The sequence below is a fragment of the Haliotis rubra genome, unplaced genomic scaffold (assembly GCF_003918875.1).
Source record: "Haliotis rubra isolate DU_JTF1 unplaced genomic scaffold, ASM391887v1 Scf1033, whole genome shotgun sequence".
Lineage (NCBI taxonomy): Eukaryota > Metazoa > Mollusca > Gastropoda > Lepetellida > Haliotidae > Haliotis > Haliotis rubra.
Window position 1 is genome coordinate 72868 of NW_025764930.1, and position 23896 is coordinate 96763.

The 23896-nt window shown below is 38.1% G+C and overlaps 1 protein-coding gene and 1 long non-coding RNA gene across 3 annotated transcripts in view; one reads left to right on the plus strand and one right to left on the minus strand.

The window, feature by feature from the left end:
* Positions 1–9091: 9091 nt before the first annotated feature.
* LOC124273255 overlaps positions 9092–23896 on the minus strand; it is a 29492-nt gene continuing 14687 nt past the window's right edge. Inside the window, exons 1-3 of one of the 2 annotated variants that reach the window (XR_006897599.1) lie at positions 11117–11235; positions 9789–9875; positions 9092–9532 (exon numbers count right to left, since the gene is read on the minus strand). Coding sequence is in view for 1 of the 2 variants with exons in the window: in XM_046708478.1 (XP_046564434.1) it covers positions 9434–9532 (99 nt within the window). In the remaining variant the exon portion in view is untranslated. Of the gene's footprint in view, positions 9533–9788; positions 9876–11116; positions 11236–23896 lie in introns of those variants that run through there. The other variant, XM_046708478.1, reaches the window with a different exon arrangement.
* LOC124273270 lies at positions 19478–20808 on the plus strand. Its single transcript, XR_006897600.1, has 3 exons — positions 19478–19527; positions 20269–20346; positions 20581–20808. It is a non-coding gene; the product is annotated as an uncharacterized LOC124273270 (long non-coding RNA).

The following is a 23896-nucleotide window of genomic DNA, read 5'->3' on the forward strand; positions in this document are numbered from 1 at the left end:
GTGCTACAGCAGCTTCATTACACCCAGTTGTTGTTTACTTCAGGAGTGACACAGTTTATTGAGTGACACAGAAGACCTAATTCATTAGAATGTGGTCTATGTGTCAGATGTCAGCTATCATAATGCTAATGCTGTGTACACCATCTTGCAGAAGCTGATACCTGAATTGAAAAAAATTCTACCCAAAGCTCACGGATATCCATTACTGAACTGATAGTCCATCTTCCCAGTACAGAAATAGGTTTATGTTAAACATCATTGCAAACCACACAGAATATTTTGACAACATCCGAGCCAGATGGAATTATTTTTGGTGTGGACATTGTAAAGGTCCGTGCGATGGGATAGAGGGGGTATCTAAACGTATGGCAGCACATGCTATCAAACAAGGCATAGGTATAATTCAGGATGCCAGTAATCATTACAAATGGCATCTGAGGATGAGAAATCAATCCGGTATATTTTCTACTCCCAGGATGAGTATGATGCTGTAGTAGCCTATCTTGCCTCACTGAAATCTAAGACAGTCCCTGGAACTATGAAGATTAATGATGTACAGTCTTCTGGAGACAGGGTTATCTATGTTCGAGAGACATCCTGTTACTATGACATCTGTCTAAACTGGAATCAACCATGTAACGGATGGATTGACCATGAATTGACACCAGTAACAACCAACGTAACTGAACCAGACACTGCAGCTACTACAGACCTACAACAATCCACATTATCAGATACACCTGGGGTTCTGCTAAGAGATACCGAGTCTACATCTATACATGTCTAACACCGCCCAAATGTGGGGGGTATGCTAGCTGTGAAGTATGATTGGCTTCCAGGACAGGTGCTTGAGGTTGATATGACTCTAGATGCCTCTATATCCTTCATGGCAAAGAAAACTGTTCAAGATAAAATCTGACTGCAATGGCCAGACCACCGTGATGCCATCTGGTGTGCATTCCATGATATAATCATGCAAGTTGAAGTAACGTCCCTTTGGCGACCCAGAAGGTATTTCAGAATGGCACCACATCTTGTTCAGTCCATCACAAATGCCAAGACCACTATGTGAACAGATACATTACTGATTTCATCTGCTGTTGTATCCACAAGGGTTCATTGGTTTTGGTTTAGTTGTATCCTACGTTGATCTCCTACATGTTAGTTTAAAGTTAACAGGATTGTTGGTTTATATATGTTCGTTTAATAGTGAACCAGATACGTGACGTGGGAGTGACAATTTGACTCATGGTGAAAATAGTTTCTTGCAGAGATTAAGTTAATATATTTTCATCTTTCTATTCTTTGACCATATTGTGCACAGACAAATGCCTCATCTGGAGAAATATGTACATTCTTGGTTCAATTCTCTTTTTTTATGAAGAAAATGTTATGTTTGTAATCGCTGAATAAATAGAGTAAGTTGTTTGATCTTTTCACCCAAACAGTGTTTGGCATACTTCAAAGTACAACATGTACCCACTGGACATGTGTTTTGTACTACAAGAGGTATCAACAGTTCAATAAAATACATTAATATTCGATGTGTGCATGTTGTTTTGTGTATTGTTCTCTCAGCTAACAAGTGATGTAGTAACGTATCTGTCAATACACAAAAAAGGGTATATGAATGTTGACCACCGTAAAAACCAGCACAAGCATCGCACAGTCCAGCCACTTCAGAAAACTGTTCCCTGACGTTACTCTGCAGCTTACCTATACAAATGGTAATCTATGAGACACTTTATTTCTCAGCATCCACACCCACCTATATGCACGTTTAGTGGAGAATGAGCGGTAAACCTCGTAAATTTGTTCTTAAAAGTATACCCATTGCTTACAGTCACCGAAGCAAGGCCTTACGGACCTATAAGCATCCCTCTGACGAGCAGCAACAGGTTGTGTCTACTTTCCTTACAAAACTGACGCGCACAACGTCCAACACCACGCCCGATGACCCGGTTGAAGCTCAGGCGGAATCCGAAGTTGGCTCCGAGGACAGATATCCTCCCAAAGTTCATTCAATGTCCATTCCTGCCAAACACGTTACCTACAACTTTCACTAAATAAATTCTGAAATTCTGTTTTGGTTTCCTTTCAAGAAGAAAGTATACTGTACAGGTCATGAGGTGATATCTCCGGGATTCTATATAAAATCCCAGGGATTATAATTATATGTAATATCCCAGGGATTTCCATACAAAAAAAACAACATAAAAAACTTAAAGAGAAATAATCTTCTGCAAAGACAATAGGATGACTTCACATGAGTTTTATAAGTTGGGGAAAAAAAGCAGGGAGTATCGACACGAGTCAGTCAGCATGGATCAGATATCAGTAGAAATGTTTCCGACTGTGTCTGCCAATGTTGTATTCTGAAAATCATTCCATCCAAAGTTCATATATGGGGGAGATTACAGCGAAGTGAGAAAGTGTGTTGCAGCGGTATTTAGTAAGTGTAGCATCCTTATATATTGAAGTCAGTGACGGTGGGCTTGGAATATTTCCTACATTCATTTTGATATAATTGCACTAAATATTGACCTATTCAGCCAGCCGAAGGAATTTTGATCAACAAACATGCATGTATAATTAAAAGAACATATACAAATAACTCAAGAAGAGTTGTCACTCAGCAAACAGTTACACTTGTTTTCTTACCAGTCCAATTACTCTATCTGGCATATTTCTCCCAGCCAAATCATGCAGAATATTCAGAGGTTGATGTGCCTGTATACAAACATTGCAGTTATTTACTTCAAAATAAATGATGAAAAACCTCAGTTTTTACTAAGACATAATAAATGATAGAAGAAAAAAGTTTTTAATGAGAACTCAAACTGTCAAAAAATGTTCTAACACCTGGAGTTATCACAATTTCAAGATGGTTCGGTTCACTTGTCATGTCCCAAACATCTGATTTAAATTAATGGAAGAATGGTAGAGACACCAGTATAGGTGAGAACGATGAGATGCATAATGGAAGAGCACACAGCAAATAATGCCACTCATATGTTATAAAAATTAGCATTATTATCACATTCATTTGAATTGAAATATTGTGAAATCATGAAAACGGTTCACATGGGTTCGTCCTAGAAAGAAGAAAGCATTAGAAAAAGTCCAATGACAGCTTTATGAATCATGTCCAACCATAGAATCTATTTGTGATTATATGGGCATTCAGTACATTTAGTTTGTAGAATGCATCATTTTTCTGTATTATGTATGTCATTGTTCACCTTTACAACAATATTCTAACACTTACCGCTTCATGGAGTCTGACACCAGTATAGGTGAGAGCGATGAGATGAGTAATGGACGAGCCCACAGCAAATGAGGTGACGGCCATGGTCGTAAAAGACTTGTCATCGTTGATGATGTTGTACAGACAGAAACACACAGCGAGAAAGGAGCTGACGTAGCCAGCAGCCACGTGTCTGGACATGAGGGAACACACATGTTCCACAAGGTCTGTTAAGGATGCATGGTAGCCTCGAATGTCCTCAATCTCATCTTCTTTCATGGACCTTTCAGAGGCCCTGACTAATCTCAATGTGCAATTGTCATACTCATAAGTAAGAAGGAGGGAGATGGACAAAAACAGAAGCAATAACGAATGGTTTAGCAAAACCATGCAACCACTTGCTATCGAAGACAAAACGAGTGACGGCCAAAAGAGATAAGTGGATGTATCACCTAGCATGTTTGTGAATAATCCGGTGACCACACCAATGAATGCTGCGAAGAACATAAAGCATACACATGTCCACTTCACCCTCTGCCTCAGTCTCTTTGCTGGAACACAACTGTTAAACTTCAACCGTTCTTCCTGAAGACGTTTGTAGAATATGTGAACCTTGCTGTGGATTTTGGTACTGAGAGCCCAATTGGTTAAAGTTAACAGAGCCACAATGTGGTTTACAATGGTAAGACTTGCGTCGATGAAAGATTTAGCGGCGATATACGACGAAATCATCTCCATACAGTTGAGAATGTAAATTATGCACACCACTAATGAATATATTCGGGAAGCTACCGTCCAACCGTTGCAGCATTTTCCTGACTTCGGTTGCTGATAATCCCATGATGATCCGGACAATGCTATCAGTCTCTGGATACATGTCAGTGTGTCCTGTACGTCATCTGTTTCACTAGATGAACCAACGGCATTGTTCACAACCTTAAACATCTTCCACAGACTGGATGACAAATGTGTGATGAATACTCAAACTGCACCTTCCGCTCGCACTATTCTCAACTCAATGTGACCAGTATTAGAAGTAATCGTTTGTGTGACGATGCATTAGTTAACTCTGAACACAATTCAATATCACAAACGTTCTAAAATGCTCTAAAGCGCTGAGGCGAATCCAGTGTGAGTAAATATAACACTATGCGTCTGACTGTATTTACAATCGTATTACAAGCCTAAAGAGTTAAAAGCTTTCAATGGCAGTCGAAATGCAAAGCTATCTGAAACGATTTGCCAATCAAGCTATGGCACATTATTCCATGAAGTCAGATATGTTTGCGGTTGTACTGATGGGTTCTTAACGCATTAACTGATAAGGTCTGTTGTAATTTCAGGCAAATATTGTCGCATTTGAAAACTACAGTTTGTCATCTCGGCCTGAACAAATGTAAATATGAAAGCATTTTCAAAGCATGAAAACAACCTTTGAGTTTGATGTTATGGAATTCTGTTCCTCAAAAATATCTAGGACCTGTATGTCAAATTGGAGAGTGTAGAATGCCATTACGATGAATTATGGGGTGAATTCGTAAACAAGGAAATACATGGCATTGACTATCATGAATAACATCATTTATATCTATCTGCAATAGTGTTTGTTGATACTTAAACTCTTAAGGCAAGGCCAAATTGTAACTGACCATAGGTTATCCTATATAATGGGTGTTGTTATGAGGCAGTGTACTTGTGCAACAGTGTTTCAATTGCTTTACATCGTACTGTAGGATTCAGTAAGTGGCAGTGGTGGGCTATACTTAGACTTCTAGAGACTTTCAACGTCTTCTGACTCACAGAATATTCGAATGATCTGGAAAGGGCTAAAAAGACCTCATTTCAGAAGACCTGTTTGTAAAAGAAGTTAACTCTTGCCTCTCATCTCACATTGCATCATTAGTAACAAGTAACGAGAGGACCAGCATTTTGTGTTATGATCGCACCCTCTCCAGCTGCAAGTTGGATTACTGTTGCTGAGAGGTGGATTGTATTGCATCATTGTCTATATTGCTATATAGTCCCTGCTCTTGTATTTTACTGACTCTGAACATAGTTACTGCCATACAATACATAGCTGAATTTATTTGTTATTGATTTGGGCTTTAGTCAATGTTAGAATACATTTGTTAATTACATCATATTTCTTTCTTCTTTTGTTTCCTGTCACAGAATCCAGTCTAAGTCAAACCAATTGTATAATTGTATAGAATGTACATTTTGTAACCCATTGGTTTGGTGGTGTGTGGTCCTGTGCGTAGAACTCAGCTCACAAATCAGTTGAAGTTTAGCAACTTTAGGGACGGAGAGTACTTGGACTGGTGACCGTGTTTGGCAGCTGGACTCCTGCGAGTTTCTAGGAGTTCAGTCCTGTCCCACAGCGAATCTCTTGTGATACATGTGATCCTACCTTAGGCAAGTGAGTTTGTTCAAAATTACCAAAATAATGTTCTGAGCTTTGATTGTTACCGAAATTAGCATTTACCTAGTGAATGGAGTTTAGCAAACTATAAATGTCCTTATTATCACATGAGACTATACAGCATCATTATATTATTAAGATGGAATCAACCAAACATTGTATGACAGGGTAGGACACATTGTAATTGTAATTGATGATTGTATCAGGGTTTCATAGTCTTATGTGAAAAGATTAAAATGAAGCATGTATGTTTTGTTTCTGTTCAAGTGTTCGTTGTAAATGAAACCAGTGAAATATGGATGTTTATTACCCACGTGGTCAACGTATGGGTAGTTGCATATTAATCTCGTACGTCACACGAGTGTCGTATCGCGTTGACCTGTGTCGTAACGACTTGACCTGAAATTCGAGCGATTTGATTGGATAACCGATGACCTCTCAATTAGGTCACATTCTGACGTAACTATTTTTTCATTCATAATAAAACACGTGAATGCATTCATTCTACAACTTAAATGCATTGTGGGGATGTAAACATTGCGAACGTTGCCGTGTCGCTGTTTAATTGTGAGTCGAACTGAGACATTATATCTGTCGAAAAACATAAACGCAATGTTTCCACCAGTGATGTTAGCCGAATGAAGCAACTGGAAACCAAGAAACGAGGTGCTACGGAGTAGTTTACTGTAGGAGGCTGTACGAGGCGATGACAGCTGACATGCATCGTGACGTCGGTTACCATGGCAGTGACGTCATTAGTGTGACGTCATGCAAATATTGTACTACAGTACAAAACTCTTCCGCAACCTCTTTATGAAACCGGTTTCGGTTTGAAACCAAAAACATAACAAAAATACGCTATTTTGTCAATTTAAATGCATGTAAGACGTGGGTAATAAATAAAATACCACACTCGGTCTCATTACATACGAATTATACGAAACCCTTGACCTTCCTTTCGCTCGGTCAGATACCATAGGAAGGACACTCGTTGCGTATAATTCGTATGTAATGAGACCTCGTGTAGTATTCTCTATGTATGCAATGGACATTTGAATAAACCTTGAAAATATATTAACAATAACATGTATCAAAAGATTCCTTTTGGAAAGTCTTGAAAGAATAACTTGCAAATCGTCTTTTCTTCTTACAAAAAGAATGGTTACATATGCACAACATTCGTGAATATATCTTGAAAGTTACCATCGGACCGTTGCACCATTTTGCTGATTTCGTCCCATAAATACCGGAACAATGCTATCAGCATTTGAATGCTTGTCAATGTTTCCCTCTACGGCATCTGTATATGGAATGTTTGAAAACAACTGACATCTTCATCAGACTGGGTTTTGTATTCCCCGTTCAGGAAGCACGTTATTGTTCTATTCTGAAATACATTTCACCTGAAATTGGCTTAAAAGTCTTGATGGTGCATCAGTTAATTCAAGATGTAAAACATGGAATACACACATATATTTATTTGCATGTCGTTGCCAATTGCTGGATAAACAGTTTAAAAGCCTTTAATAGAAAACATAATATTGAAAGTAATCTGAATTGATCTATCGATCAAGTTGTGGCACATATGTGTTCCCCTCCAGCTAAAGTTTGTTATGCAATTGAACAAACGGGTTCTTAATGCAGTAGCGGATACGGTTTGTTTAAATATCAAGGAATAGTTTGAATTTACAGGAAAGCAGCCATAAGGAAAGTGTTGTCAGCGTCATGTCGAACACTGAGTGACAATCGAAAATATTTGCATGAAAATAATAAATCTGTTGAATCTGTCGTAGGATGATTCAGTGAGTGGCTGAGTTAAGGGTATTGTGTTTCCCATCTACAGGCAACACTGCTTGTACCACTGAAAGCCGGCACACGACATAAACCTAACTTTGTCACTGAAACCTTTCATCCCCGACGCACCGTCAGCTCATTTTCAGACATGGCACTTACAAAGTCCTATTGATTCCCGACTATCATTTATGTCAGTCTACCCTGGTCTGGTTTGATAAGTAGTCTGTTAGACTCTGATAAATTGTAGACATCATATGTGGCTGTGTCAACCAATGTAAGGCAAACCAACGAAATGCACAATTGTACAGAATGTAACCCCTCTGGCATCCTATAAGACTGATAGGTATGTTATCAATACGATCCCAATAGAGAGCCGTAAAGGAAAAAGTCTCAGTCCTCTTTCCTTGGTACAAACGGCAACTATAGAAGGGGTGGGGGTGTAGGGGTGGTTGGGTGTAGGGGTGGGGATGGTTTTTGTGTGTTTTACATCATTTCAGAAACATCAATAATTTCTTCAGGTAGAAACAGGTTTCGGCTTAATAGTTTCCCAACACAAACATCAGCGCTGGAATATTTATTCCACATAAAGTGAAGCCATAACCGTCAGTACAACTATTAAAGGGGAGAACATCATTATTTAAAAACGTCCAAAAATACAGAACAACACAGAGTGATACCACTGCTTATCCCTCTCAGTGATTAAAAACCTGTCATTAGATGTTACATCAGGGATCTAATCCAAAAGAAGTGAGACACCCATAAATATAATACATCCAATGAAAGCATCTATAGTAAACACATATAGCTAGATCTGTCGTCTGTCTAGATTTGAAGAGGTCATTTTAAGACGATGTCACGTTGGCCCTTTAAGATTTGCACATGGATATTTGTTGCAATATTAGTTGTATGCTCCTCTCGAGGGTAATACAGTCTGATGTACTCCTCTTTGTAGCAGTGTCACCCAAGACGGTAGGCGAGGGATAACACTGCTACAAAGAGGCATATATCAGACCGTATTACCCGAGGGAGAGGCACACAACATACTTATCTTACCGCCATGTTAAATGTACAAAATATCATTTTATTTCATCTTGAAGATCGCTACCGACTATATGACATTAAAACAAAATGGCGTCTGCCTCTCGACTGGATTTTAAAAATCAGTGAAACATATTCTGACAAGTTTTAAACTGCTATAAAAATGGTCAGTTGTGTTTAAGTTGAGTGTGCAAACGATTTAAGGTATACAATAGTTGAAATAAAGCAGTGAAAGCAGGTAAAATAAATGTGTACATGGTGAACTCCAAAACAGCTAATCGAACGGTTTTCGAACTCCGTGCACTGCATGCGTCATATTATGACGCCATACGATTGTTAGCTATACAGCTTCTCGGCAGAGAGTTTGGCGGTTACCGCGGAAGCGGGTAATATTTTGCTCCAGTTGTCATCCTCCCGGGATGGGTGACACGGAAACTTGTTAACGCGTCATTCATCAATGAAATTAAAGTATTTTACATCAAGGTAAGATAAGATTCTGTATCCCTTATAATGAAAGAACCACAGCATGCATGAAGGATCCTTTAAAAATCAGTACACATTTACTTACTGAATTTTAAAAAGATATTGAATCAATTGATAAATTTTGCTAAGTATATATATTGTAAAAAGTAAGTAAAATGTATTAATTTAGATGACTGAATACATAATTAAGATTCTTAGTGGCTATAACAAAAGAAGGTACGTAAGTCCCGTTACATTCAAAGTATTTATAATTCCAAGTGGTTATAATCGTAGCACTCCTTTTATTTTTAACTGTTAATTTTCCCGCTGGACGGGTTGTATGGTCTACACATGTATTATCAATGTATAACTTGCTTTATTCACAATTAGCTTAAAAACAGCCAATGTGACACGAAATAACTATCTCACTGAATAACGAAAGGTTCAAAGTCAAGTATTAGTCGGTCCAACTATATTGCCGTGGCGTTTCCACCCAGTCGACATCCATCACTTGATTCCGGTTTAAACTGGATCACAATGAAAACGTAGGTGAGGAGGGTACCGATGATCTGTACAAACAAAGGGGCAAAAGTTACTGAGTTAACCGAACCAACGACCCTGCATACTGATCATGTTCAATATGGTTTGTTGAAGTGTATTCTAACTGGTTCTTCACGAAGCAACGTAATTGTAGGACAGATACGTACATAAGAGAAGCTTTGTATGGATATTATGTCATATATTTAGTCGAGAATAGAACTGTGTTATTTTACAACCTGGCAAATACTATTGTGGTTGAGGAATATGTATATGTATTCAACATACCGTTAGGATAGTGTCCTTCGTGATGGTCATAAGTCCAGCACTGATTCCGATCTGACGTTGAGACAACTTGTTGGTGAACAGAGTGACCTAGTTACAGATCGTAAGATAAATCTTCAGTTGACAACAGATGTGTACACATTTCATCACTATGATGGGTAGCTTCTTTGATAGGTTAACAGCAACGGATACAAACGGTTTCATATAGAGATAGAGATCCAAATTTGGAATATATCTACTACTTTCATTTTTAACACACAATAAAATGAATTGTAAAACGAGGAAACCAACCTAGTATGGTTCCCCAATTTAAACTGTTAGTGAACATATGTCCAAGCTAAAACCCTTAAGAGAGGGGGAGTTTTAAAGTATCATGGGAGTATCGTGGGTCGAAAATAACGCTTATATATCTCAATAAATATATAGTAATATATGTTATTTTTTGCAGGCAAATAAACTTACACGTTCCAAAATAAGCCATTTAAGAATACATAATGTAATATATGTTGTATCATACCTTTTTGATCAAATATGATTACCAGCTCCCTAATTAAATTATAACGTAATTGCTGAAAATTGTTTTGGTATGATTTAGTAGAATTTCTTAACATTTGTGTATTAACAATTATTAGATGTCAGGAATGTATTGTTATTTAATGTAAGTAGTGGAGTAGACTATAATATCTTTTATGCATTTTGGAGTCAAATGAATTCTCGAATCTTCAAGAAGAGCTACAGACTACTCCAGCATAGTATGGTATTTTCATCAGGATATGCAAATAGGCAAACGCATATTATATCTGGGCCAATGGTTATTTGAAGTTCATATGGATTTGGATCAGATATCAGTAGAAATGTTTCCAATTGTGTCTTTGCTGTTTAGCTGATAGGCCAAATCCAAATCCAAGTAAACACACTGCACAAAGTCACGAGTCAGTCAGTATGGATCAGGCATCAGTAGAAATGTTCCCAATTGTGTCTATCAATATTTTATTCTGAAAATAAATCCACCCTTTGCACGAACGTTCATATATTAGAAAAAAACACCTTATGGCAATATTCTAAAGCAATCAGTAAATGACATCAGAGGAGATTACAGCAAAGTGAGAAATTGTGTCACAGACATATTTAGCGTTTAAGCCTAGTGAATGGAAGTCTGTGTAGGTGAGCGTGGTATATTTTCTACATTTCTTTTGACATAATTGCAATAAATTTTGCTTTATTCAGAAATTCGGGTTATAGAAATTATGCTGAACAAACATGCACGTATAATTAAAAGAACATATCCAATTACCTCATGAAGAGATGAAGTGTTATATTTGTTTTCTTACCAGTCCAATTACTCTATCTGGCATATTTCTCCCAGCCAAATCATGCAGAACATTCAGAGGTTGATGTGCCTGTATACAAAAATTGTAGTTATTTACTTCAAAATAAATGATGAAAAGTAAGTTTATAATAATATAATAAGGGAACATCACTTCATAGCACTGTTCCTTTATTTATTCTCAGATTTCCTCCCACAACCCAAATTTTTGCGAACATCTGGCATTATGACTACTTGAAAGTGATTCGTGGACGCACGTTCACGAACTGCTTTCGGCAGCGATTTGTTGGTTTTAGATAAATATTTTCCATTTATTACCATAAAGCAATAGATGACATTTTGTGAAATATTGTGGAATCGTGACAAAAGTGCGGAGTAGTGTGAAGTTTAATGAATCAGAAATGTCCAATCATAGAACCCTTCTTTGTATTCATATGGACATTAAGTGCATTCGTTAATTAGAAAGTATCGTTTTCAGTATTGTACATGTCACACAGCAAATAAGGTGACTGCCAGGTTCATAAAAGACTTGTCATCGTTGATGATGATGTACAGGCAGAAACACACAGCGAGGAAGGAGATGACGTAAGCAGCAGCCACGTGTCTGGACATGAGGGAACACACGTGCTCCACCAGTTCTGTTAAGGATGTATGATAACTTCGAATGTGCTCAGTCTCCTCTTCTTTCACGGACCCTTCAGAAGCCCTTGTCTGTCTTAGCGTGCAATTATCATACTCATAAGTAAGAAGGAGGGAGATGGACAAAAACAGAAGCAATAACGAATGGTTTAGCAGAGTGATAAAACCACCCGATATCGAGGACAAGACGAGTGAAGGCCAAAAGAAGTGAGTGGATGTATCACTCATCACGGATGTAAGTAATCCAGTACCGACACAAACCAAAGCCTCGCAGAACGTAATGCATAAACATGATATCAATGCAAGTGAATATAGAATACATGCTGCTTAAAGTGACCGACGAGACATATATGTAAGGCTTCTCTGATATTTTAAACAAGATGTGGTCCCATATATATCAAGAAGAAGCGTTTACGATGACGGACCGTTTAGTAGAGAGGAATATCTGAGGAACACTTCATTACCTTAAATAGATTAGACTGGGCCCCTCATGATTGCTAAGAAATGGAGAGTTCCGAGGATATGATTCTATTTGAAATAAAAACCACTGAAAATAACCAGAGTGAAGATATCGATAGACACAAAAGACCAATAATATTGATACCTTATAAATGCCACATTCAAGAAGATATTAATACATATGTGAAAAAAAATACAGAGTGGTTTACACGTCCATAGCCACACAGTTGATGAACAATAAAGTCTTGCAACACCTCATTACCAAAACGCCAAACGCGACGATGAGACAGGAATGTAAAATGTCCTCTTGTTGAGAAGAACTGCTATTAACAAAAATGCTTTCAATGAAAACAGTTATCAAGGATCAAGAGTTTTTTCTCCATCGCTCAGATGACGAAACTAAATGCAGCGAGGCTACAACTTCCATCAAAACTATTGATAACCAAAGTCAATGCTACTACCATTGCGTCTCTAAACTGTCGTGACAGTTGAAGGTTTTGTTATGTCGACCATGCCAGCAGTAACGCCGCCCTGCAATATTTGTCCTCGTTTCCACTCCCCATTGACAGATGAAAAAGGTTGAAAGAATTGTAAAGGAAAAGTGGTATATGTCAGTTATTGTCGGTCACAATTATGATACCTTCAGAAATTTCAAACAAACTTTGTTGGCGGTCGATCCGGATTCGATTCCTGGAAATCGCACCGTTACGTTGATCGTAAGACAAAATAATTCGTTCTATTTTACCGTTCATCCAGATGCACAAGTGGGTAACCATCCAGCGCTGCCAAAGCCCCACAGTGAAAACACCTGCGCGAGCACACTTCTTCAAAGAAAGGAAGCAGAAAAATGGAAGAAATAATGTGTAACAACTTGTCAACACTGTGTATCTGTTTACCACATTGGTCTTAAATTCTCATTTAGAGGGGCCCGAGATCTAAGACGGGGACCAACGTCACAGTTCAGGCTTGGAGTGAATTCACATGGACGCTACTTGTGTTATACGGATGATATTTCAAAAGCAAAACGGGTTGAAAAACGTGAAGGTCGAATCCAAATCTGTTCTAGAAAACAGAACAAATCCAGAGTGATGTGTCGTAAATCTCTGAGAAATATCTTCAGCATTGCCCCAACAATACAACTGTTGCTTCATTTTATTTGCGCCCTTTGAAAGATCCTCGGGGGAAATATGTCTTTTGTGAAACTAAATATGAGAAACATAAGTTGTCAGAAACTGTGTAAAGATTCAGGACTGCAGGAATTGGGAAGAAAACTCTTTGTAAGGGCGCCAGCAACATCGTCTTGCTGACGATGGAATAAACGAAAAGCTGAAAACGGAAGTTACCGGTCATCGTTCCTAAGATGTTCTCAATGTTTCTTGACGATTTCCAAATTGACATAATAAGTAAACCCGGAAATCTGTTTGCAAGCGAATCTAGCGTTCATCAAGACATAACGAAAAATTATTATTCAATTAACAATGTAATTAACAAGGTGTATATATTCTTACACATTGCCTCAAAGTGGATACAATGACAGAATAGAGAGTCAGTATACAATACAGAAGAAACTCTACAAGGCCTAAAGTCAGGGATGATCATATTAACCGAGCGCAACAGTGGTCAATCTTCAAAAATAGACCCAGGGTGGATATCCAGCCTGATTTGATCATCACACAAAATAGCTTGTCTTGATATAATGCGAGATGATACAGTCATGCGCTTGCCTACTTATATGGCCTTCCAAAATATGGCACGCTATGCTGTGTTACTCTGCAATGTTCAAACTGAAATTATCTTGAGTCAATTACAAACAATATATTTTGGCCGGAAACAAGTTACTGTATTAACGCATTCTTAAACGCGTTTTGATCCATGCAGCTGTCGGAAACTGGAGAACAGCTGTGACAAGCAACAAACAGACACGTTTGTGCAGTTTGGAAGTTGTCTCAAAAGGTATTCCTGTAATGTTTTCTGACCAGTCCAATGACTCTATCTGCCATATTTCTCCCAGACAAGTCATGCAGGGTTTTCAGTGAGCGATATGCCTCCAAACAAACATTGTAATTTCCTATAAAATTGATCATAAGAACGGTTTATCATAAAACATTTTAACAGATAAAAATCAGATTTTACGATACAAAATCTGTAAGGGTGAGATTGGTGATCTTTCGGAAGCTCAAGATTTCTGTTGTACGCTCGTCGCGAATACATTCTCAGCAGCGATATATCATTTGGAACACTGCATTCTGTGGACATGGAACAATACTCTCCCCAGTCGTGAACCCATGCGAATTATAATCCCTGCATTCCTCTGCATTGAGACATTGCACACTCTGATAAACGTTCTTTTCGGGGGATTTATCTGAATGGATAACTCAAGAATGCTTTTCCAGAAAAACAACAAACACCTTATAACACTTACCGCTTCGTTTAGTCTGACACCAGTATAGGTGAGAGTGATGAGATGTAGAATGGAAAAGTACACAGCAAATGCGGCGACGCCTATGTCCAAAAAAGACTTGTCACCGTTGATGATGCTGTATAGGCAGAAACATACCACGAGGAAGGAGCTGACGTAGCCAACAGCCACGTGTCTGGACAAGAGGGAACACACATGTTCCACCAGGTCTGTTAAGGATGCATGGTGCCCGCGAATGTCCTCAATATCCTCTTCTTTGACGGATCTTTCAGAAACCCTTGTCAGTCTCAGTGTGCAATTATCATACTCATAAGTAAGAAGAAGGGAGATGGACAAGAACAGAAGCAACATGGAATGGTTTAGCAGTGTCATATAGCCACCAACTATCGACGTCAAAACGAGTGACGGCCAAAAGAAATAACTGGACGTATCTTCCATCATGTTCATGATTATGCCATTGGCGACACAGATAAATGCCGCGAGAAGCCCGATGCATACACGTGCCCTCTTCACTCTCTGCTTCAGTGTCCTTGCCGAAACACAACTGTCAAAGTTCAACCGCACTTTTTGAAGCCGTTCACAGATTATGCGAACCTTGCTGTGGATATTGGTAATACGACCCCAATACGTCACACATAACAAATATGAAATGTCACTAGCTAAGACAAGACTGATGTCCATGAACGATTCAGCTTTCGTATAGTATGGAATCATCTGGATAAAATACAGAATGTAAAATATGCAAACCAAACTTGCATATATCCGGGAAACTACCAAATAGACGTTACACCCGTTGGCGGACTTCGGCTGCTGATAGTCCCATGATAACCCGGACAATGCTATCAGCTTCTGGATACTTGTCAAAGTGTCCTGTACATCATCAGTTTCACTTGATGTACCAACGGTATTTCTGAAAATCTTCAACATCTTAGACAGCATATGAAATAAATAATCGTTGTTTTTGCTTTGTAGGCTAAACCTTCAGTTCGGTCTGTTCTCCGCTAAGTCTCACCAGTATTTGAAGGAGTAGTTTTAATGAAGATGAATTGATATTTGTGTTGAGAGTGATTGCTTACCTTGGCTGTGAAAAACCGATTAATCAATCAGTCAAGGTACCTGGCATAATTATTTCTTGTCAAACATTTCCTTATTTCTTCTAATTAAGCCTAAATCGTTTAACTGTGTTTGCTTCAATATCCGGCAATATCATCCTCATTGAAAGTGTTCTGACAGTGGGACAACAAACATGAAGATCAATTCTTAAAATAGCAGGGAAAATATGAAAACAACTAAATGGTAAGAGATACTGCTACTAGTTATAGTTGTGTGATAATAATGAACGTGTTGGAAAGTTGCACTGTATCACAGTATACGTTATGACCGTAAACGATCTTCAAGGACGATAGGGGTAAGATAGGAAATTTCAAAGTTAATGTTAACTAATGTTAGCAGTGTGTTTTGCCGCCTCGATCTTCTAAACATTCATTATTCCCGTGGCGATCAGCCCTGTTTCACGTGCAGCCTCCGATCACGTTTAGCCGACATTGTCCCCTATGACTGACTGATTGACCGTGGTATCATTGTATGGATGGTGTACGGTTCAGACACAATATCCATATCACGCGGTTGAAAATGTGTATGTCTACTTGATACTTGGTACGGGGAACAAAAATATAATTTGAAAAAATCCCCTCACACATACTTGCAGGTTTCAATAACAGGATAGTTTAATTATTCATTTAATTGCTATCGTTCGTGGACTTGCTCTTGGGATGAAGTTCGTTAGTGTAAACAAGTGGATACCATTTAACTTTTCAAGGCTATTGGAAGTAAGCACTATACAGGTGCTACAGAAATACGAGAATTGGTGCTCAACACTTTAGGCAATGTTTACTGAGAGGCACAACCTGCGCTGTTTGCACGGCGTTGGTGGTGTCGGATAACGTGATTTCGTTCTGTTGTAATCTGGAATAAAGTCATATAGTAATGATAGGTGTATATCGCACCATTGAAGTTTACGACGTGGACGCCAGTGCTCTGCTTCAATTCTTGACAACGACCAGTCACATAGAGTGTCCATCAGCTTTACTCTGACAAAGCTCACATTCACAACATGGTGTTCAGCAAAATACAGTTTCACATTACACCAGAATGTTGTCATTTTCTGTGTGTCACAGGCACATAATATATATCATGAAGTATACACTACATCACAGGTGCACAGTATATCTCATGAAGTATACACTACATCACAGGTGCACAGTATATTTGATGAAGTATACAGTACATCACAGGTACACAGTATATCACATGAAGTATACAGTACATCACAGGTACACAGTATATCGCATGAACTATACAGTACATCACAGGTACACAGTATATTGCATGAACTATACAGTACATCACAGGTACACAGTATATTGCATGAAGTATACAGCACATCACAGGTACACACTATATAGCATGAAGTATACAGTACATCACAGGTACACAGTATATAGCATGAAGCATACAGTACATCATAGGTACACAGTATATCACATGAAGTATACAGTACATCATAGACACACAGTATATCACATGAAGTATACAGTACATCACAGGTACACAGTATATCACATGAAGTATACAGTACATCACAGGTACACAGTATATCACATGAAGTATACAGTACATCACAGGTACACAGTATATCACATGAAGTATACAGTACATCACAGGTACATAGTATATTGCATGAAGTATACAGTACATCATAGACACACAGTATATCACATGAAGTATACAGTACATCACAGGTACACAGTATATCACATGAAGTATACGCTACCTCAAACGTACACAGTATATCGCATGAAGTATACTCTACATCACAGATGCACAGAATATCTTATGAAGTATACAGTACATCATAGACACACAGTATATCACATGAAGTATACAGTACATCACAGGTACACAGTATATCACATGAAGTATACAGTACATCACAGGTACACAGTATATCAGATGAAGTATACAATACATCAGGTATATATCATGAAGTATACAGTACATCACAGGTACACAGTATATCACATGAAGTATACAGTACATCACAGGTACATAGTATATTGCATGAAGTATACAGTACATCATAGACACACAGTATATCACATGAAGTATACAGTACATCACAGGTACACAGTATATCACATGAAGTATACAGTACATCACAGGTACATAGTATATTGCATGAAGTATACAGTACATCACAGGTACACAGTATATTGCATGAAGCATACAGTATATCACAGGTACACAGTATATTGCATGAAGTATACAGTACATCACAGGTACACAGCATATCACATGAAGTATACAGTTCATCACAGGTACACAGTATATCACATGAAGCATACAGTATATCACAGGTAAACAGTATATCGCATGAAACATACAGTATATCACAGGTACACACTATATTGCATGAAGTATACAGCATATAACAGGTACACAGTATATCACATGAAGCATGCAGTATATCACAGGTACACAGTATATCAAATGAAGCATACAGTACATCACAGGTACACAATATAGCGCATGAAGTATACAGTGCATCACAGGTACATAGTATATCGCATGAAGTGTACAGTACACCACAGGTACACAGTTTATTGCATGAAGTATACAGTGCATCACAGGTACACAGTATATTGCATGAAGCATACAGTATATCACAGGTAAACAGTATATCGCATGAAGCATACAGTATATCACAGGTACACAGTATATTGCATCAAGTATACAGTATATCACAGGTACACAGTATATCACATGAAGCATACAGTATATAACAGGTACACAATATATCGCATGAAGCATACAGTATATCACAGGAACACAGTATATCGCATGAAGTATACAGTACATCACAGGTACACAGTATATCACATGAAGTATACAGTACATCACAGGTAAACAGTATATCGCATGAAGCATACAGTATATTACAGGCACAAAGTATATTGCATGAAGCATACAGTATATCACATGTACACAGCATATCACATGAAGTATACAGTACATCACAGGTACACAGTATATAGCATGAAGCATACAGTACATCATAGGTACACAGTATATCACATGAAGTATACAGTACATCATAGACACACAGTATATCACATGAAGTATACAGTACATCACAGGTACACAGTATATCACATGAAGTATACAGTACATCACAGGTACACAGTATATCACATGAAGTATACAGTACATCACAGGTACACAGTATATCACATGAAGTATACAGTACATCACAGGTACACAGTATATCACATGAAGTATACAGTACATCACAGGTACACAGTATATCACATGAAGTATACACTACCTCAAACGTACACAGTATATCGCATGAAGTATACTCTACATCACAGATGCACAGAATATCTTATGAAGTATACAGTACATCATAGACACACAGTATATCACATGAAGTATACAGTACATCACAGGTACACAGTATATCACATGAAGTATACAGTACATCACAGGTACACAGTATATCAGATGAAGTATACAGTACATCACAGGTACACATTATATCACATGAAGTATACAGTACATCACAGGTACACAGTATATCACATGAAGTATACAGTACATCACAGGTACATAGTATATTGCATGAAGTATACAGTACATCATAGACACACAGTATATCACATGAAGTATACAGTACATCACAGGTACACAGTATATCACATGAAGTATACAGTACATCACAGGTACATAGTATATTGCATGAAGTATACAGTACATCACAGGTACACAGTATATTGCATGAAGCATAGAGTATATCACAGGTACACAGTATATTGCATGAAGTACACAGTATATCACAGGTACACAGCATATCGCATGAAGTATACAGTTCATCACAGGTACATAGTATATCGCGAAAAGCATACAGTATATCACAGGTAAACAGTATATCGCATGAAACATACAGTATATCACAGGTACACACTATATTGCATGAAGTATACAGCATATAACAGGTACACAGTATATCACATGAAGCATGCAGTATATCACAGGTACACAGTATATCAAATGAAGCATACAGTACATCACAGGTACACAATATAGCGCATGAAGTATACAGTGCATCACAGGTACATAGTATATCGCATGAAGCATACAGTATATCACAGGTAAACAGTATATCGCATGAAGCATACAGTATATCACAGGTACACAGTATATTGCATTAAGTATACAGTATATCACAGGTACACAGTATATCACATGAAGCATACAGTATATAACAGGTACACAATATATCGCATGAAGCATACAGTATATCACAGGAACACAGTATATCGCATGAAGCATACAGTACATCACAGGTACACAGTTTATTGCATGAAGTATACAGTGCATCACAGGTACACAGTATATTGCATGAAGCATACAGTATATCACAGGTAAACAGTATATCGCATGAAGCATACAGTATATCACAGGTACACAGTATATTGCATTAAGTATACAGTATATCACAGGTACACAGTATATCACATGAAGCATACAGTATATAACAGGTACACAATATATCGCATGAAGCATACAGTATATCACAGGTACACAGTATATCGCATGAAGTATACAGTACATCACAGGTACACAGTATATCACATGAAGTATACAGTACATCACAGGTAAACAGTATATCGCATGAAGCATACAGTATATTACAGGCACAAAGTATATTGCATGAAGCATACAGTATATCACATGTACACAGCATATCGCATGAAGTATACAGTACATCACAGGTACATAGTATATTGGATGAAGCATACAGTATATCACAGGTACACAGTATATCGCATGAAGCATACAGTATATCACAGGTACACAATATATCGCATGAAGTATACAGTACATCACAGGTACACAGTATATCGCATGAAGTATACAGTACATCACAGGTACACAGTATATCGCATGAAGTATACGGTACATCACAGGTACACAGTATATCACATGAAGTATACAGTGCATCATAGGTACACAGTATATTGGATGAAGCATACAGTTGATCACAGGTACACAGTATATCGCATGAAGTATACAGTGCATCACTGGTACACTGTATATCGCATGAAGTATACAGTATATCACAGGTACACAGTATATCACATGAAGCATACAGTAGATCAAAGGTACACAGTATATCGCATGAAGTATACAGTGCATCACTGGTACACTGTATATCGCATGAAGTATGCAGTGCATCACTGGTACACTGTATATCGCATGAAGTATACAGTATATCACAGGTACACAGTATATCACATGAAGCATACAGTAGATCAAAGGTACACAGTATATCACATGAAGCATACAGTTGATCACAGGTACACAGTATATCGCATGAAGTATACAGTGCATCACTGGTACACTGTATATCGCATGAAGTATACAGTATATCACAGGTACACAGTATATCACATGAAGCATACAGTACATCACCGGTACACAGTATTTTTCATGAAGCATACAGTGCATCATATGTACATATTATATCGCATGAAGTATGCAATATATCATAGGTATACAGGTAAGCAACCCTGATTGTGTTGACAGGTAAGAGAGCTATGCCCTGGTTCAGCTTGTGTAAGGTTCAGCTTATACGTAAGATTATACGTAGGTTCTCAGTGTGTATCTATATTGCTAGTATGCTTGGAAGAATGTGTCTCCACAAACATAAACTGTGTGTCCAAAAGCAAACCAACGAATTTTCACAATTGCGGTCTGGCACGTGCCACATGTCGGAATTTAATCTGCTTGGGTAACAATGCTCAATAAGTTGCCTGTCACTATGGGATGTAGAAGATTATCAGATGCCCAGGGATGGCAAATTATCGGCACGTCCTTTAAAGCAATGAAATTTGACTACAGAAGTATCAGTCGAGTGGTCAGAAAATTCAGATAACCAATGAGGTGAGGCAAGTTTGGAGACAACGAAATACAGCATTTACCATTCAACCAACTGTTGCCTTTGCAGGATCAGTCATGGTGCGGGGAAGTGTCTCTTATGACTGTAAAGTTGATTTGGTGACAATACGGGGAATTTGACAGGTGATCAGATTGCACTGGACCCTTCATTTTGATAATCATCCTCTTGTTACAAGATCTGTATTTATGGATGACAACGCTAGGCCAAACAGTGACAGCTTTCATTCAGAATAGTGTCGTGACTCACCTTCCATGGGCAGCTTGAGTCCAGACCTGACCCTTATTTGACGACTGATACAAGTGAGAAATTGACGGGTGATCAGTATATATGTACCAACTGTTCTAAGTCTGAGTGAGTTGGGAGCAGCTTTGTATAAACATGCAGACAGGTTCCTCTAGAACGGATGCGACGACTACCGGAGTATGTGACGTAAGGCAGTTGGAGGGTACACTAGATACTGATTTACAATGTTACAAGGTTACGAATACATCTTATTGTGTCATCATATACACACCACGTTGCCAGATACTCTCTCTAGCTCTATGTTCGTTATCATTTTGAGTCCAAACAGAGGATTTCTGTGTTGCGCCATATCCATCGTTAAAAAGTAGCAGGAAACCTTCTTGTACTTTTTGTGTTTTCTTCAAACCAACAGCTTTACAGACGTACTGTGCACGCACACCACTGATGATGTTCTATATATCCATAGCAACAAAATCAACATATTACAAACTTAAATATAATGACCATTAATCCAAAAACGCGAAGCTGAAGTCAAATACGAGTTGATCAAGTTATGCTGTCGTAGCGTTTACATTGTGTTGAATTCCAACGGTCGAGTCCGGTTTAAACTGGATCACGATGAAAACGTAGGTCAGGAGGGTACCGATCATCTGTGTGAACAAAGAAGGAAAATTATTGATTTATTGTTACTTTAAAGCCTCACTCAACAATGTTTCAACTTTTGGAAGGGAATTGTACATCATGGAGTCAATCCAATACATTCCAATGATTTACATCAAGAACATCGATCTCGCAACTGAGAAGGAAAAATATTGTTATGTAGCAATGTTATTTATTGTGTAACAATGTTATAAGTGTATAGTAATGCATTGTACATGTGGATAGTCAGTGAGAAGCAGTGGCAGGCTATATTTAGACTGGTGATATACTTAGATACTTAGCTCTGGAAGGTACTCCAGGGTGTTTTTTTTCTTGCTTGGCTATCTTCTCACTTCACATCTCAAGAACACCAGTACTTGTGTGCAAATCGTTCTTATCTAAGGTTTTCATCCGAGGCCTAGTTTTGGAAACTTGACTGTTGTTTCAGTGAGGTGAATATTACAAGCATCATCTTTATTTCAATAATCACAGCACTTGCATTATTCTGCCTTTGAATTTATACTCCCACTCTATTTGATACTGTCACTGTTACACCGTGCTAGTGGGGCTGTGGGGTAGCCTAGTGGTTAAAGCGTTGGCTCGTCACGCCGAAGACCCTGGTTCGAATCCCCACATGGGTACAATGTGTGAAGCCCATTTCTGGTGTTCCTCCGCCGTGATGTAGCTGGAATATTGCTAAAAGCGGCGTAAAACCAAACTCAGTCAGTCAGTACAGCGTGCTAGTAATTTGTAACTTAGTTAATTTTAGAATACAATGGTTAAATATGTCTCATCTCATTGTTGATTGTTGGGTTAAACCAGATTCTTTCACAAACTGATTTCCGGTAAACTATTGCATTAGTTTCAGTTTGTGAATCAACTCATAAAAAAAAAACATCTACAAACCAAATTCGATCCTGTATATTGCTTCTTAGAAAAAGCAGGGTTTGTTGGAGACCTGTTCTTAACCTGATCTTGAAGTACAATGGCTATTGTGGAGAATAGAATTCTATTTCATCTTTTAATCTGGAAAATGCCATCGTAGTCAAATATAGGTCGAACTATACGTATTCAACATACCGTTAGGATAGTGTCCTTCGTGATGGTAATTAGTCCCAACGCACTGATTCCGATCTGACGTTGAGACAACTTGTTGGTGAACAGTGTGACCTGCAGCTGGATGAACATAACGTAGGAAAAACATGATATAGACAAAACACAACGTAAACATAACATGTTAAATGCCCAAATCTTCACTTTATATGTGAATGAATGTCAATTACAACCACGACAAAAGATTGTAGTTGACCAGAATTACACAGGATGCAAAGTGTGATTAAATTAGAAATACCGCTGACAGTGTG